The sequence below is a fragment of the Paramisgurnus dabryanus genome, chromosome 21 (assembly GCF_030506205.2).
Source record: "Paramisgurnus dabryanus chromosome 21, PD_genome_1.1, whole genome shotgun sequence".
In the NCBI taxonomy this organism is placed as follows: domain Eukaryota; kingdom Metazoa; phylum Chordata; class Actinopteri; order Cypriniformes; family Cobitidae; genus Paramisgurnus; species Paramisgurnus dabryanus.
Genome location: NC_133357.1, coordinates 26086568 through 26105118, shown reverse-complemented (window position 1 = coordinate 26105118; position 18551 = coordinate 26086568). Strand labels below are relative to the sequence as shown.

Below are 18551 nucleotides of genomic sequence, written 5' to 3'. Positions count from 1 at the left end.
AAATAAACCAAGTTAACAGCAGATCATTCCCAAAACTGCATTATATAAAGACATGATCACTAGTAAAAAATTCAGATGTGTTTTAGATGTTCATTATTTCCCAGTTTTCATGTTTTTGAGACAATTATGTGACTATGAATTCACATATAATAATTATGCAAATAATTACCCCCTCAGGCTTTAGTAGGCTACATAGGGATTAAATAGAGCAGTAGGCTAGTGCTGATCAAGGTCCACTCATTTATGAGTGATGCTGCTGCGTGCAGTCAGTGAGCTGCTGCGGCTCCGCGGACATTTGCGCACCTAATGGAGCAGTGCGGATGCACATCAAATATAAGCTTACCGATCACGTTTATTAGCATTTATATGATCTTTCGGTATGGACGACGACCTGGTGTGTGAATATGACTCCACCTGGGATACGGAGAGCGACGGAGACGAGCTGGAGAACACCGGCCGTAGCAAGAAAACACGGCCCGCATTCGTAGGTTTCATTTCCTTTAATTGATCATAAAACAATTGCAGGATATGGATTTCATTTTCAATTAAGACACGAATCTTTAAATTGCCTTCCTGGTCTGGTCGAACGATAGTGTTTTTAATTTATAAGTGACTTAAACGGGCAGTTGTTAAGCGGGCGCTTTGCCAACTTCACATGAATCTCAGGTAAATGGCGGAGCGTCACCATACAATGCGTGATTAAACAAATTTCATGGGTTATTCTGTGATTCTCACTTTATCGTTGTTATTGTTTATTATTCGATTGGGTTACAGCACTTTAGCATGTTAGCTAACGTTACTTCCTCTACATTGTCGATGAGACGTTGACCGGAAGTGGGTATTTCGCGTCTGATCTTCACGTCATCTGCTGCTTGCAGCGGAGGCGCAGATGATATATAAGTCGTATTATAGAAATGAAACAGGAATTTGTGGTTTTAGAGCTTAGGGTAGCTTACTTTCACTTACTGTAATAAATAAATGTGTATTAATGTGTGTGGGTGTGCTGAATGTTTAAGGTGGAGATGACTTGTGGGAAGAAACTATTGTATTATTGGGCTTTGGTGCATAGGCATCTGTAGCATCTGCCTGAGGGTAGAAGCACAAAGGGTTGTGGCCTGGGTGAGAGGGTTCACTAATGATGATACCTGCCCATTTCCTTATGTTTAGTACTGATGACAGCAAAGCCACTGATGTGTTTCAATGACATTCTGGACCTCTGATAGGATTTCATAAGTTTCAGCTTTAAAGCTGTGCCAGAAGTTGACCCAAAATATTTTAAAAAGAGCATCTGAACTATAAATTATCCAAATCTATGAGTCTGACACCCTATAAGCTTTTGTTGCACATGTCATTATTTTTGCACAGTTGATCAAAAATCATTCCATTTGCTGAAACACAGAGAAAGTTGTGGCCAAATTAGGACTCAAAAGCACCCCTAGTGGATGAAAACATCCCCAAAATAACATAAGGGTTAACAACAGGTGATTCCCCAGATGTACACCTAATATACTGACATGTTTTGACCTTCCCCACATGATTAAAACTTCAGATTAAACACACCAGTTAAGACAAGTTTAAAGGTCCAGTGTGTAATTTTTAGAAGGATCTCTTGACAGAAATGATAATAGACAAAACTATATAGTAATCAGGGGTGCATGAAGACCTTTCATAATGAACCCTTATGTGTTATTACCTTAGAATGAGACGGTTTTATCAACATACTGAGGTAGGGCTGGGAAAAAAATCGATTTGATTTTAAAATCGAGTTGGCAGGTCAAATCGATTTATATTTTCAAAAAATCGATAAAAAAAAAAAAATTCTCCCCCTCTGCAGTATAGCGCAGTACATACAGTGTTTCCCAAACATAGGCTCTACTGGGCATTCCGCCCAGGTAAATTGCGACCCGCCCAGGAAAAAAAAAATCACTTTACGAATTTCCGTATTTTCTGAACTCAACGGGATGACCCGTGTTTTGTTGAGAGAGCCCGTGAAGATGCACGCGTCATAAACTCATTATCCAGCGCATCATAAACTCATCATCCAGCGCGGCAAACTGGATCAACTGCAGCACATACTGAGGTAACTGAGCAGCCAGGGAACTACACTGCGACCAAAATGGTCGCATATGCTTATGTGCATATGTGTTTATAGCATCCAAGTTGGCTTCATTTTGCGTGCAAGCACATTGTGTCTCTCCTGTTGAGTGTGCGTTCACGTGCTCTTCGTTTCTCAATGAATTGGGTGTGACGCGAAGCAAGCTCAGTGTCACATTGTATCCTTTCATGTTTCTGAACTTGAGCAGAGTTTTACCATTAGAGGTCTTTCTTCCCTGAGAGGACCTGTACGGTTCCGGGTTTATATTCGAAATGGTCAATCTGGTCCGGGTCGGTCCTAGTTTATTACTTTGAGTCCCAAGTATGATTAATATTGGGTGTAAAACCCGATTCGACCGGAGAACGGCCGTGAGCGCTACCTAAAGCTCGAGTGAAGTTTCAGCGTGCCTCCGGTTTCTATGGTGATGACAACTGGCTCTTTTTGCGACCACGCGCTGCATTTTCTTTAATCCATTTTTTAATAATCTAATCTATACTATTAATAGACCATATCTTTTCTAAAATCTAAAAAGTTTGCACAGAGATTGTAGCAAAAAGCAGTGCTAATGTCAAGCCCATTGCACTGAACGAGCAAAGCTAAAGCTGACTCAGGATATAAAAAAAACGCTAAGCTGTAATGTAAAGCCTGTCATCGGGACAGCAAGTAAACTTTTAAATCTGAAATAATTAGTGGATTAAGCTTTTTTAATCGGCAAAAGAGAAATAGAAAGCAGAAGCAGTAAAAGTGCTTATAGAAGTTATTAACATTATAACATCAGTCACATTTATAATCTATAGACCTGCACTGTCTATATAGGCTATAGTATACATAGTATTGTATATAATTGAGTTTGATAAAAAGGGTCATCAAATTGCTTCATATATCAGTGCAAAAACATCAAGTGTTTTTGTGGTGCTTTGACAAACAGTGTCAGCTTTGTTCCTGACAAAGAAAGTTTGGGGTGGTTAGATTAATGAACTATAATGTAATATTAATTTTAATGTTCAATAATTCAAAGTATTGTGTTGTGTCACACATTATTAGTTCTGTGTCACATGTATAGTAGACCATTTTTTTGTCGGTGGATAATAATGATTGCCCTTTTCACCAGCTACCACCACAAGTAAATTTCAGATCTGTGGGAAACACTGACATACATTTTGCATTCGCCAAATCTTCATTCCTTCCCAATTTTTTGTTGATGCATTTTAATTAAATATAATAAATATATATTTTAAAAATATATACAGTTTGCAATTATTTTGTTTTAAATGGGGTTGGGGGAAAAAATCGATTCGAATCGTAAATCGAGTTTTTTATAAAAAAATCTCAGATTTTTTTTTATGAAATCTCAGATTTTTTTATGGGGACGAATCGCCCAGCCCTATACTGAGGGTCCCCTTACATGGAAGTCGCCATTTTGTGCCGCCATCTTTCTACAGAACTTTTTTTTACGAAGCTGTCTCTGAAGATGACCTGTTTGTCTGGTGGCGTCTACCGTAGCTTCTCTATAGGGCTAGGCAAAAAACCTCGATTTTTTGAGTAATCGTTTTTTAAAACGTGGTCGAATCAAAATCGATTCTAAAAGAGCCGAATCGATTTTTTTTCTTTCATATTTATTTCCGCAAACATTGAACGTAAGATTAACGTTAATCTAATTACTAGTCTTCTTCACTTGATGTCACCCTTTTTTTTGCCTTGCGCGATGTTACCAAGGAGCGAAGGGTGAGCCTGTCATTCATTCATTCATTCAGTGCTTAAAATGGCAGTTTCAGGTGCTTCATCAACGTTGATGCCACCTTCACATAAAAAGTCAGGTATGGAAACGTTTTAGATTTTGCAAGCAAGATGACGATGATAGTGTTGTGGCTTTTAATTTTTTTATTAATTACCTACTTGTAAACTGCTGTTCACTGTTCTTTTTTATTAATATAGTATTTGTATTAAATCTATATTCATTGAGTTGAATCGAGAATCCAAGAACCTGAAGCGAAAATTGAACCGAGAATCGAAATTGAACCGATTTAAAGCTTGGGAATAGAAATCGAATCGATCTGGAACATCTGAATCGATACCCAGCCCTACTTCTCTATGCGTTTTAAAAGCGATGGGTGAGCAGTTTACTGAGCCATTGTTGCGATTCGCAACCTCACCACTAGATGCCACTAAAATTTACACACTGCACCTTTAAGCTCTAAGCAACTGTGGTAAGAACAAGCTAGACGCTTCACCATTCACAGCACACAAATGTGCGACAGTTTTCAACACTGATTTCAAAGATTGCAGCTTTATTGTCCTATTTAAACATACAATGGTTAAGTATCCAGTATACAGTCAGATTATACTGTGTTAATGCAGCTAATGAACTAGAAGTCATAGGTTAAAAAGTATTAGATTTAAACAGGAAGTTAAATTTAAAGTTTGTCTCTTTATTCATTTCAGTGGTCCAACTCTTCCTCCAGAAACCTCAGAGCAGCCAAGGACATGCAGAACTACAGGCATGAATATCCAGTAAGAATGTTTAACTAAAACTAACTAGAAAATGCATTTTGTATAAAGTCTGTTTTAAAACGATTAAAACAATGTCATGTTTGTTTGATCATCTCTAAGAATATCACAGAAGAAGAATGCCCAGAAGAAAGAATGACTAATTTAAAGTTCTATCTGAATAAAATTAATTCTTCACCTGATGGTATGCTCCGAAATTTCTCTTCTTCTACAAATAATGTCAGAGTTGAGCTTTATCATACTGTGAGCTCATATTTTGCTACATATTGTATTTTTTAGATGTGTCAATTGAGACATTTCACACAGAGTGGAAAACTGATTACAAAAGACTGGAGAGAGTTCATTCCTACATTCAGTGGTAAGAAATTAATTCATTTAATTCTATCTTCATGTTTAACAATATTTGTTTGACCTTTAGCTGGACTTTTACTAATTTAATGAATGTTCTTTTACTCTTAGGTTGTTTCCTTTGCGGGAGCCAGGGGTGAACTACATGGCCGCAGAGCTCACCAAGAAGGAAATCCAGGTGAGTTTGTGATAAAATATTTAAAATCACCTTAAAGTCATAAAGGTCATGAGGTAATTGACCCTACCATGTAATCTGCCGCTTATTGAACCTGCATGCTTGCATTGTGATTGCTGAAAACAAAGCTTTTTATCATTAAAGGCATAATATGTAAGATTTTTGCATTTAAATATCCAAAAACCATTAGCATATACTGTATATGTGAAAAGTCATTTTTCGGTCATTTGCCATTTTTTATTTTATTTTAAATAAAGTAATGGACATTAGCTGAAAATATCACCTTGATCTTTTGATACTGACAGAGTAAGGGGACGATCACACCAAATGCATTTTAAAAACCTGTAAATGCAATAAGCACTCATTCCCTCTTAATTGTCATATTAGCAGAAACTTTCAAATAATCAAAAACAGAAAATAATGTTTTTAAGAATTTCCAAATTAAAACAAGCTTATATTTAACGCAATTGAACCATAATTTGTCTATGTCTCGTATACCACGTGAAAGCAGAGATTCTCCGGTTTTCAGTAATATATAACCTCATTCACACAGACCTCTGGTCCCAGAAAATACCCGTAAAATTGCCAGACAAGCGTCTGTGTGAACAAAAACTCGTTCCGTTAATCTTCTGGGATCGTTGCCGGAAAGAGGACCTAGTAAGATACGCGGGTAACCCTCTGTGTGAACAACAATGCCATAAAGGGCGTGTCGAAGTGAGGACGCGCGCGTCATCATCACAACACAAGTTATGGTTCAGCTCCTTACAACGAGAGATAACATGTATATAAACATTCACCACGAGAAATGTTGCAAACTAGATTGAAGCAGTTATCAGGAAATGATATATGAGACGCATAAACAATGACGCACGTGCCGTAGTGAGGACGCGCGTGTCATGGCAACATGAAGTTGGTTCAACTCTTTAAAATCAGGGATTTACAACATTCACTACGAGAAATGTCAGCAAACTGGACTGAAGCGGATATCAGGTAAGTTAGCTCGTTACTTACTGCGTTGAAACGGAGATCATTCAGCAGCATAAAAGAATATCGCGTCACGTGCTCATTTGAGCTATAATAAACGAAAATACCCGCATGTCATCCCAACGAGATATATTGTTCAGCTCCTCAAAATGCGGGTTTTAAATGCATATAAACAATCACGATGAGAAATGTCTGAAAACTGTATCAAAGCAGAAATCAGGGAGCTTGTCAAATATCCACTCTGAAGCTGAGATCATTCACCAGAATAGAACTGTGCATTCACGCGCTCCTTTGTAGTCTTATCATAAACAAAAATGCACGCGAGTTGTTTCTGGAGAGAGAAATAATAAATAATATGCAAACTTCAGACGCTGCGTAGAAGAGAGGGCGGGACTTTCAACATGTCACGTGTCTTTCCGGGACCATCAGATGCCGTGTAATCTTGGCAGTGTGAACGAACAAAAACTCTTAACTATTCCGGAAAAATCCAGGAATCATTTTACGTGTATTTTACGGAATTTCTGTATGAAAAGGGCTTATTACACACACATGTATAGGAAAATTGTAAAATTCTTGTAAAACAGGTTTATTTATATAATGCCCAAAAAGCAGAGAAACACTGAAACATTGTACCCGGTTGCACTCTGAATACGAGCTTTGAGTGCATATCACATTCAGAATCATATTCAATTTATCACGCACCAGCATACAAAAACTGATTTTTTTATACATAGCAGCTATACAATGTTTTAATATAGTTAAAGGAACACGCCTACATTTTGGGAATTTAGCTTATTTATCGTATCCCCCAGAGTTAGATGAGTCCATACATACCTTTTACATCCCCGTGCATGCCGTAACTCTGTCTGACGCGCATCACGCACCCACCGCTAGCTTAGCTTAGCACAAAGACTGGAAGTAAATGGCTCCAGCTAGCATACTGCTCCCTATAAGTGATAAAATAATTTCCCCAAATTTTCTTATTTATATGTTTTGCTTAGTATAGTCACATCTTGTACAAATTACAAGGTCATATGAGACACAGCCATCTTTCAACCATATACATACTGGGAACTATATTCTCTGAAGGCGAAGCACTGCTACATGGGCGGAGTGACTCTCAGCGAACTCTCTGCTCCTCACCACTTGGTTTCTCGGGTGCTGCGAGCAAATCACTCCGCCCAAGTAGCAGTGCATCGCCTTCTGAGAATATAGTTCCCTTTATGTATACAGTTAAAAGATGGCTGTGTCTCATATCACCTTGTTATTTGTACACGCTGAGACTATACAAATCACAACACATAAATAGGAAAATGTTCGCGTTATTTTGTCACTTATTGGGAGCAGTATGCTAGCAGGAGCCATTTACTTCCATTCGTTGTGCTAAGCTAAGCTAGCGGTGGTGCATCAGACAGATTTACGGCACCGGGTGGATGAGAAAGGTATGTATGGACTTATCTAACTCTGGGGGATACGGTGAATAAGCTAAATTCCCAAAATGTGCGCGAGTTTCTTTAAAAAAAGTTACAAAACAGATAAGCTGTTCCTGGAATTTTGGAGATGACACTAAAAATATCTGCAGTAAAATAAGAACTGGGCTAACGTTGCAATTTTTATGGCTTGCCCTCCACTGACCCGATTGTGCGATTTTAATATGGTCTGTTTTTACTTTCTAATAATAGAAAAGAGGTTCTTGAAACAAATGATATAAAAATCATCATGTGTTTCTCTTCCTAAAGTGAACACAGAGACCATCAAAGTCAACGTTTAAGGGGCGGTTTCCAGGACAGGGATTAGTTTAAACCAGGACTAGGCCTTAGTTTAATTAGGAAATATAACTAGTTTTAAAGGAGCATTTCACCCGTAGAAACATTAATCTTTATTGAAAGTGCGTCATATTTGAAGTCGAAATGTAACATACATTTAGAATTTGGTGACTATTTGACCGAGGAAAAGGGGTGTTTGTAGTCTCACCCCCTCAACAAAGATATTGGACTTCCTTCTTTCTATGATGCAAAATGATGATTTTTACATCATTGAAAGAAGGAAGTGCAACACTGAAATCTGTATTTCTCCTGTCTCAGCGGCAACTGAGGAAATGATGCACGACCATTCAAAAACATGACTGGGGTTCTAACTATACAAAGCTTAATGCAAATGGGTGAAGTGTCCCTTTAACAAACATGCCTTACTAAAAAATATTACTTGTGTGCCCCTGAAAAGATGGGGTTATTTTTGTGGTTTGTAGTAAAACATATATCACCGATTAAAATGAGTGGATAAACAATTGAGATGCAGGAATCTTAAACAAGTCTTCATTTGCGCTCCATTAAATTTGCTCTCCGTTACTGGTTGTGTTGTCTGCAGGCATTTAAAGAAAATGAAGAAGCCAAGAGTCGTCTTGTTGATTCGTATGAGCTCATGCTGGGTTTCTATGGAATACAGCTGGTTAACAGAGAAACTGGGGAAGTTAAGCGAGCTGAGAACTGGAGAGAGAGATTTGCCAATCTAGAAAGGTGAGTTACAGTACAGAAGTTCAGCCACCTAATTTATTAGTCATATAAAACATAATATAAAAGTGTATGTAAATATAAGGTGTAGATTTCATTGCTGTGTTCATTCAGTTTCTTTCTACACTAAATAAAGGAAAAGGTAACATCAAAAAATCAGTGTCTTCAGTGATAAGGTGCTGAGCTCGGCTGCTTCCAGTGGCCGGGTTCCATGTTTTCCTGTTCTTTGTTTTCTAACATTACAGATATTGATAGAAATCAGACAAAATATATAACACTGGCCTAGTGATTTTTGGATATTTTACTGCAAATATCTTACAAATTGCACCTTAAAATTGCAGAACATAATGCTTTAATATTATATTGGTCAAAGCAGTAAAATTGTATCCATGCAAGACTGCAGAACTTTGCTAGCCTATGGTTACATCTGTGTCAATCATTGCATTTCCGGAAGTAAGTCTTGTTCCGTACAAACATGAAACAAACATTTAGGGGATTTAAATGCGGTTGTCACGCTTTTCACATTTTTAAGTCTGTACAAGGCCATAGATTGTGATGCGTACTGTCGCATGTGAAATTTGTGTTGGAGTGTTGGCCACTGCATAAAATTTGTAGTTATAATAGTATAATAGGCCTTTCATTGGATGTGTTGGTTTAAAGAGCTCACACAATTTTTTTGTTTAATTTCGCTCACGCACCACTTATAAATAACCATATATTTTCTTCTTAATATAAATATCAATATACCTTTTCTCTTTTGCTTTTAGGAACATGCACAATAACCTTCGGATTACAAGGATATTAAAAAGTCTAGGAGAACTTGGCTTTGAGCATTTCCAAGCACCTCTGGTTCGCTTTTTCCTTGAGGAGACCCTTGTCAGAAAAACGCTTAGCAGTGTTAAACGCAGCGTGCTTGACTACTTCCTGTTTGCCGTGCGTGAAAAACGTGAGCGTAGGAAGCTGATCCGGTTTGCTTTTCAGCACTTTGAGCCCAAAGACAAGTTCGTTTGGTGCCCCAGAAAAATCCAGAAACGCTTCAAGAAGAAACGCTCTTTAGTTGGCAATGGAGAGAGTGCAACAAATGATGAAGGTCTTGTAAGGCATAAAAATAAAGATGGAGAAACCACAAGCGAGCAAAAATATAATAAGCCAGGTGATGATGTTATAGAAACGATAAAGCATGTTGAAGATGACTCCGCGATCAGTGTGGATTCAGTAAAACTGTCTGAATGCTCTTCAGAAGATCTCAAGCCAATTCTAGATGAGTCCTCTGTTGATTTACCTCTTAAAAATGGTACCAGCGTTGACCATGGTGAGATGGACAACTCCATACCTATTGATGAACCAAGCTGCGTTGAAGACCAACATGGTGTAGATGATAAAATCAAAGCCAGCGAGCTGAGTGAAGTCCCTAAAGAATCTCCTAAAAATCTTGAGCTTGAACCAGACCAAGAGGCCTCCGAGAAAAAGTTGGAATGCGCCGCTACTTCTAGCACAAGTTCAGAAGAATGCAGCGAGTCCTTGGATGAGATGGACAGTTTAATCTGTCCAGGCGCATGCCAGTCGGACCAGAAAAACTTTCACGAAGCAACCTCAGGCACAAACAAAGAAAGTACAGTGACGGACAGTCCTAGACCCTGTTCGCCACCACAGTCTGAAAATATTCCCACGCCTGACTTTAAGAACGGATCTGGAGTGACCGCTCATAAACAGACATCAGCAGAAGTTATGAATGTTAGGTCAGAGGAGAACCATGAGTGCAAGAATAAAGTAAACTCTAACCAGTCAAATGGACCAGAGTTGGAAGAACCGATGGAAATTAGTGGAGTGCAGACCTCGTCATGAATGATTCCTGAATATATTATCAACTTAAACTTAAAAGATTAAATATGAATTGATTTGTATAGTTTTTTTTTTAAATAGAATTTATTAAAGGTGCATTATGAAATGTTTGCCTCTGTAGTGCCATCTGTGGTTGAAACAAAAATTGCAGCCTACTTGCAGGGTCCAATCAAAATCAAATTCGTCCTTGTAGGCTTATAGTAAATCATATAGTGAACTGCGTAAGGCATAAAACCGTTTTGGGCACTAATGTTTTTATGTACTCCCAATATGTAATTGGGAAATGTAATGTGAATTTTTCCATATTGCACCTTTAAAATATAATTTTTTTTATATACAGTGCTTAAAAAATTTACTAGACCACCACCCAGTGTGAGGTTTGTGCCACAGCTGCCCTAAACTTAATTAACCAAAATATTTTATGTTTCTGTAATAGTTAATCCACTCATATTTATAAGCTCTTTAGTCACAATAGTATTTCTAATGCTTAAATATAATTGTTGTTATCTATGAATTTTTTTATTTACTTAGTTTTATAAAAATGGCAGGAAAAAAGTAAGGCACTTTATTATTATTATTATTAATACTTGCAGTCCTTTTTAATGGTTGAATGATAATGAATGGCTTGATTAATTTCTGAATGTGCCGGCTCGATTTTGGGTAAAATAAAAACCCTGGATGATCTGAGACAAATAGGCAGGTGGTCTAATAAATGTAAGCACTATATTAATGGAATTGCTATTGTTTCATTGGCAGGGCTAAATATTAATTTCTCTTTGTCTTTTTAGGTTTATTCGTTTGGTGTTAAGTTCAAACTTTCAGTTATTCTGAATTGTAGTTTTTCTATTTCTGATATGGACCTTTTTCGTAGACTAAAGGAGCAATGTAATTTAACATTCAATAATAAGAATCAAATAAAAATATTCTGTAGTGTATGTGTGTTATATCCTTGGAAAACATATTTTATTAAAGCTTTCCTTATCACAATGCCAAACCAAGAGTGTTTAAAAATACAAAACAAAAAACATTGAACTGTAAGATATTAAATCCTAAATTATATTTTTCATAAAATTGTATTAACACTTTCTGGATGTATGATGCATTAATGCAATGCAATAATAATTGTAGCAACAGTTACAATTCATTATAATATCTATTTGTGGTTACAACTTTAAATGGTATGATGATTTATATCACATGATGAACTTCACATACAGTACTACACACTTTATATCTTGACATTGCTTTGGGGCTGGGCTATTTGAATTTTAACAGGACTTGATATATCAGTATTTTTGGTCAGATGGTTAAAACACATTATGTTATTTTGCCCGGTTTAAAAAAGCATGATTTGGAAATGACATTCAAAATGTTTAGTACAAAAACGTAAAAAAATTCAAGCTTAATGACCACTTGATACCTTTTTTATTAAAGGGATAGTTCACTTTAAAATGAAAATTCTGTCATCATTTACTCATCCTCATGTTGTTATAAACCTGTATGAATTTCTTTTTCCTGAAGAACACAAAAAACGATATTTTGAGAAATGATGGTAAACACACAGCAGTAAGTTACCATAGACTTCCATAGTAGGAAAAAATATTTTGAAGTATTGTGATAAATGACTAAGAAAATATTTTGATAAATGATGGTATGCACACAGTTGATACCCATTGAATTCCATTATATTTTTTTATTCCTACTATGGAAGTCTATGGTCACCTACTGCTGTGTGTTTACCATCATTTCTCAAAATATCTTCTTTTGTGTTTTTCAGAAAAAAGAAATTCATACAGGTTTAGAACAACATGAGGATGAGTAAATGATGACAGAATTTTCATTTTAAAGTGAACTATCGCTTAAAACGAATATATTGCTGACCCAGCATTGCTTTCCAAGTCACCAATACATAAATCTTCTTGTAAACAACCAAAAAGGTTTATGATCATAATATTTGTGAGTGGTCTTTGTCAGCTTATAAAGCATTATAAATACTGGCATAGAAAATGTTCACCAAAAATGCATGCATATTTTTCTGTCTTAAACTTACAATGTTAAAGTCATTTTTATCATGTCAACTCTCCCTCCCCATGCCATAATCTGTGAATAGTTGTGGGAGAATAAGATAAACAGTGTAAGGATATGGCTTTATATTAACAGGTTTACATAAGGATTGAGCTAAATGTAGGTGACTGGGTTTATTTTTTTGACAATGATTAAGGGACCAATGTAGCGCATGCAGACTTAACTTTTGACAGGGCAGGTGCTGTCGCCTGTCGAATGATCCTGGTGGATCTTCTGTCCAGGTTGGTAATAAGGGTCTTTGGCTTTACAGACATGTGTTTTTAATCCACTAAAGATGGTAATGAGACCTGTCCTAAACCCTCTCGCTCTCCCAGAACCAGTGATTCACTGATAGGATGTCCTGATAGGATGTCAGAAGGTTCACCTGACCATTGATAAGTGTTGATGGAGTGAGCTCTGGGATTATTCGACCAACGATCTGCCAACCATGGCAGAGGATTCTTTGTTAGGTTTTAAGGTTGTTACCATGAAATATCATTTTAGAAAAAGTCTCAGCTAATGAATTATGTACAGTAAGGGAAAAGAGAAAATGCTTTCTTCTAAAAATTGTCATTTCTTTGCGTTATATTTTTATCTTTAAAAAAGAAATGTACAAATAGTTGCACCAATTTATTCACTTATGTTTTTCTGTTGAAGGGGACATATCATGAAAATCTGACTTTTCCATGTTTAAGTGCTATAATTAGGTCACCAGTTCTTTTCTTTCAAACTAGAACATTTGAAAAAGATCAACACAGTAACTTAGTTTTAGTTAACCATTCTCTGTAAGCAGTGGAAAAAGTAAGTAGTTGAAATGTGGCTACCCTTGTGATGTCAGAAGGGGATAATACCGCCCCTTAATCTGCACTATCCAACCACGACACTCCCATTTAGTGCAGAGATCAGCTCATATGCATTTAAAAGGACACATACAAAAATGGCACGTCAATTTTAACATGTTATAATAAATTATCTTTGTGGTATTTTGAGACAGAACTTTACATATGTACTCTGGGGACACCAAAGATTTATTTTACAACTTAAAAAAGTCTTGTGAAACGTCCCCTTTAAGAAGTGCATGAAACACCGCACACTGATGACATCTACTGGTTCACAATATGTAAGTGAAAGATGAATCAAAAGCAGCTAAAATACTAGCAAAGTTTTTTATATATAAACAATTGTACTTTTCTTAAATTAAAATATGTACTCCTCCTACTGATGCAAAATGTATTGTTGATCAGATTATTAAACTAAAAATCAGCTATAGCCATTTGACAGTTAATCAATAATAAAAACATTTCATAGTAAATCAATAATAAAAATGTTTTGAAATCTTAAATTGAGATGACAAAACAGACTTAGTTTTAAATCAAAGCATTAGTTGAAATGCACCTATCACTAAAAATAACTATAATCTGAAGATTTTTTTACAGTTTTAAACGTTCCAGCCTCTATATGCCTTATTTTGTTATGCCATTCATCAAGGTGCTGGAAAAATGTCTGCGATTTCAGTGTGGTGACCCTGATGAAGGCCTTTTTTCAATACTGTCACGTTTAAGATCATCTGAGATTTGTGGCTTGCATACTGTGGTCATAAAGAAAATGGACATGATCAACCAAAATATGCTGTTGCATTTAAACAATGCACAGCGGGTACTGGGGTCCAAAGTGTGCCAAGAAAATATCCCTCACACCATTAAACCAATAAGATACCTTGAACCATTGATAAAATACATGCATACATGTTGTTTACAGCAAATTGTAACCCTACCATCTGTAACAGATGTAAGTGCGGGCCATTCTCTGCCATTAACAAGCCATTTCTCAATCAGAGAACTGCTATGCACTAGTTATTCAGGATCAGAGGACTGGATTAAATCTTGTCAGAGGTGTAAAGTACTTGAGTAATTTTACTTGATTACTGTACTTAAGTATTATTTTGGAGGATTTTTACTTTACTTGAGTATAATTAAAAATCACTACTTTTACTTTTACTTGATTACATTTTTTAAGAAAAATAAGTACTTTTTACTCCTTACAATTTTATTTACAGTCAAAAAGTACTTTTTTTAGAGATTACTTCATTTTATCTTCCCTTGCTCTTACCAAACCAATTGAATTGCATTGATGGCCAGTTTAATTTAAATGTTATTTATTCTGAAGCATTTGGACCACACTAACGATACATTCACACTGGGCGTAAGCGTTAATGCTTTCACTTTTAATGGGTGACATCATGCGTTGCCGAACTGAATTGTGGATTCGTTGGTGCCCCGTCACTGCCTTTGCTCCCCATAGATATGTATAAAGGCTAGATGTGTTACGGCGGAGTCTCTAACGTCATCACCTGGCGGCCATCTTACCACAGGGCGCTCGCTCACTCGTACCAATGTGTTTTAATGATGCATGTACTTTTAAATGACCATAACTTGCTCAATTTTCTACCAATTTTCAAACGGTTTGGTTTCTTACAAACTTTATTAATCTGGCTATAATTCTGGATGCTTTAACATGTTTCATTAATTTTTTTTTTTTTTTAGTTTAAGTATGCAGTGTCATAGGTACATCTTTGACATTTATAACAAACCAAACTGTTTGAAAATCTGTAGAAAATTAAGCAAGGTATGGTCATTTAAAAGTACATGCATTATTAAAACACAATGCTACGAGTGAGCGAGCACCCTGTGGTAAGATGGCTGCCAAATGCGGACGTTCCACTCAGTTGGCCAGCAGCTTGGTCGAGACAACTAGCCTTTATATACAGTCTTGTTCAAAATAATAGCAGTACAATGTGACTAACCAGAATAATCAAGGTTTTAAGTATATTTTTTATTGCTACGTGGCAAACAAGTTACCAGTAGGTTCAGTAGATTCTCAGAAAACAAACAAGACCCAGCATTCATGATATGCACGCTCTTAAGGCTGTGCAATTGGGCAATTAGTTGAAAGGGGTGTGTTCAAAAAAATAGCAGTGTTTACCTTTGACTGTACAAACTCAAAACTATTTTGTACAAACATTTTTTTTTCTGGGATTTAGCAATCCTGTGAATCACTAAACTAATATTTAGTTGTATGACCACAGTTTTTTAAAACTGCTTGACATCTGTGTGGCATGGAGTCAACTAACTTGTGGCACCTCTCAGCTGTTATTCCACTCCATGATTCTTTAACAACATTCCACAATTCATTCACATTTCTTGGTTTTGCTTCAGAAACAGCATTTTTGATATCACCCCACATGTTCTCAATTGGATTAAGGTCTGGAGATTGGGCTGGCCACTCCATAACATTAATTTTGTTGGTTTGGAACCAAGACTTTGCCCGTTTACTAGTGTGTTTTGGGTCATTGTCTTGTTGAAACAACCATTTTAAGGGCATGTCCTCTTCAGCATAGGGCAACATGACCTCTTCAAGTATTTTAACATATGCAAACTGATCCATGATCCCTGGTATGCGATAAATAGGCCCAACACCATAGTAGGGGAAACATGCCCATATCATGCTCCATGCTTCACTGTCTTCACTGTGTACTGTGGCTTGAATTCAGAGTTTGGGGGTCGTCTCACAAACTGCCTGTGGCCCTTGGACCCAAAAAGAACAATTTTACTCTCATCAGTCCACAAAATGTTCCTCCATTTCTCTTTAGGCCAGTTGATGTGTTCTTTGGCAAATTGTAACCTCTTCTGCACATGCCTTTTTTTAACAGAGGGACTTTGCGGGGGATTCTTGAAAATAGATTAGCTTCACACAGACGTCTTCTAACTGTCACAGTACTTACAGGTAACTCCAGACTGTCTTTGATCATCCTGGAGGTGATCATTGGCTGAGCCTTTGCCATTCTGGTTATTCTTCTATCCATTTTGATGGTTGTCTTCCGTTTTCTTCCACGTCTCTCTGGTTTTGCTCTCCATTTTAAGGCATTGGAGATCATTTTAGCTGAACAGCCTATCATTTTTTGCACCTCTTTATAGGTTTTCCCCTCTCCAATCAACTTTTTAATCAAAGTACGCTGTTCTTCTGAACAATGTCTTGAACGACCCATTTTCCTCAGCTTTCAAGTGCGTGTTCAACAAGTGTTGGCTTCATCTTTAAATAGGGGCCACCTGATTCACACCTGTTTCTTCACAAAATTGATGACCTCAGTGATTGAATGCCACACTGCTATGTTTTTGAACACACCCCTTTCAACTAATTCAACTAATTGCCCAATTGCACAGCCTTAAGAGCGTGCATATCATGAATGCTGGGTCTCATTTGTTTTCTGAGAATCTACTGAACCTACTGGTAACTTGTTTGCCACGTAGCAATAAAAAATATACTAAAAACCTTGATTATTCTGGTTAGTCACATTGTACTGCTATTATTTTGAACAAGACTGTATATCCATGTTGCTTGCGGTATAAGTTGAACATTTCTCAACTTTTCAAGCGGCAACGTGCGCGCCAGCCAATCAGATCGCCTTATGCAAATAACCTAGGCAAAGCCGGCCAATTACGTTTATGGAAGACCGGAGCATGTGTTGGGGCCATGGTGACTGGCTGTTGGCCACGTTTTAGAAAAGCCTTCCATCAAGCGTTAACGCTTTCGCCCCATGTGAATGCACCGTAAGGAATTGGCTAACAGTTCATCTAATAATGAAGATTTTTTCACTGCTTTAAAACCGACAACACATAAAGTGTGTTCCCGTGTGACACATTCTCTGCTATTTGTAGCTCTCTATCAAGACTAAGACCTTGTTCACACTGTCAGTCCAAATCTGATTTTGGTGCATATTCAATTTGACAGACTCACTGTCCATATTGTGTATCACAACTGTTCAGATCTGATCTGTGCGTCCTGTAGCGTTCTGCTGTTTTCCGGATTATCTGCACTGTTTCTATGGAAATGACGTCGCTCTGGCATGACAATCTGCCTCGACGTCTGATGTGTTTACATTTTACGTGACGCAACAGCATGACGTAACCGAAAAGCTACACAAATGCGATCAGGGTGGATTTCTGGAGTTAAATTTGAGGTTTTACAACTTTGAGTAGCATGTTACATTTAGGTAGTAGGCTTATAGTTTGATAAATAAATACAATAAAATACAAACAGTTGTAAAGCAGGATAAAACCTTGTATGTGGTTCATTCACTTCATGTTGTTAGAGATGAAAAGCTTAAACAAGAGTCTTTAGTTTTTATTCTTCCTGTTACTTTTACTTTTTTAATAACCATGTGGTACTTTTTTACTTTTACTCAAGTATGATTCTGGCCAGATACTTTTACTTTTAATTGAGTAAAATTTACACTCAGTACTTGTACTTTCACTTGAGTAACATTTTTGAGTACTTTTTACACCTCTGAATTTTGTATTCCAGAACGTTTGTTTCGGTTCTTCAGTATTCCTGTAGCTCAACTGGTATAGCATTGTAATAAAAATGAACACAATATTTAATTCACAGTTAACTGTATATAAATGCATATACAGAGAAAAGCATGCCAGTATGTAAAGGATCATCTACCATTGAAGCGAGTTCTTCTGCAGGTAAAAATAAAGTACTTGAATGTACTAACATATAATTTTACTTCAGTAGCACTAACTGTAAGTGCACTTAGACAGGTATACTAAATAACAGGCTATACACTGTAAAAACTCTTTGCTGCCTTAAATTTTTGGTTTAATTAACTTGGATTTATAACTTACTATTGTTTATCTTGACTAGAGATGGGTTGTTAATTTATAGTTGAAATAAGGCAACTTCATTTTATAAGTCCTAGCAACTCATCTCTTGTCAAGATAAAGTAGTATTAAAATAAATTGTATGATTATAGCAAAGTTAAGTACTTAAATGTTATTAAGTTTATCTTTAGAGGTACTAAAGAGTATTTTTTTGTATATTAGGTACAAAATCTCTGCATACAAAAAGTACATTTAATAAGTGTACTTCAATAAAGTGTAGCCTATTTTAGTCACTTTTTTCACCTGGATGAATAATAGTTAATAATAGTTGTTTCTTGTTTCTATGTATGATTATAGTAGGC

General features: G+C 36.6%; 1 protein-coding gene across 1 annotated transcript; it reads left to right on the top strand.

Annotated features, from left to right (window-relative positions):
* Positions 1-222: 222 nt before the first annotated feature.
* On the top strand, positions 223-11397 carry ogfr (opioid growth factor receptor). Its single transcript, XM_065282432.2, has 7 exons — positions 223-484; positions 4538-4606; positions 4706-4787; positions 4883-4961; positions 5063-5129; positions 8478-8626; positions 9388-11397. The coding sequence occupies exons 1-7, from the start codon at positions 380-382 to the stop codon at positions 10463-10465; spliced, it is 1629 nt and encodes a 542-aa protein (XP_065138504.1). The 5' UTR covers positions 223-379; the 3' UTR covers positions 10466-11397.
* Positions 11398-18551: the final 7154 nt, after the last annotated feature.

Excerpts from the sequence above, each read along its gene's own strand:
- ogfr (XM_065282432.2), top strand. The coding sequence starts at position 380 with ATGGACGACGACCTGGTGTGTGAATATGACTCCACCTGGGATACGGAG. Across the intron at positions 4,962-5,062 it reads GTTCATTCCTACATTCAGTG|GTTGTTTCCTTTGCGGGAGC; the intron begins GTAAGAAATTAA and ends TTTTACTCTTAG. Across the intron at positions 5,130-8,477 it reads TCACCAAGAAGGAAATCCAG|GCATTTAAAGAAAATGAAGA; the intron begins GTGAGTTTGTGA and ends TGTTGTCTGCAG.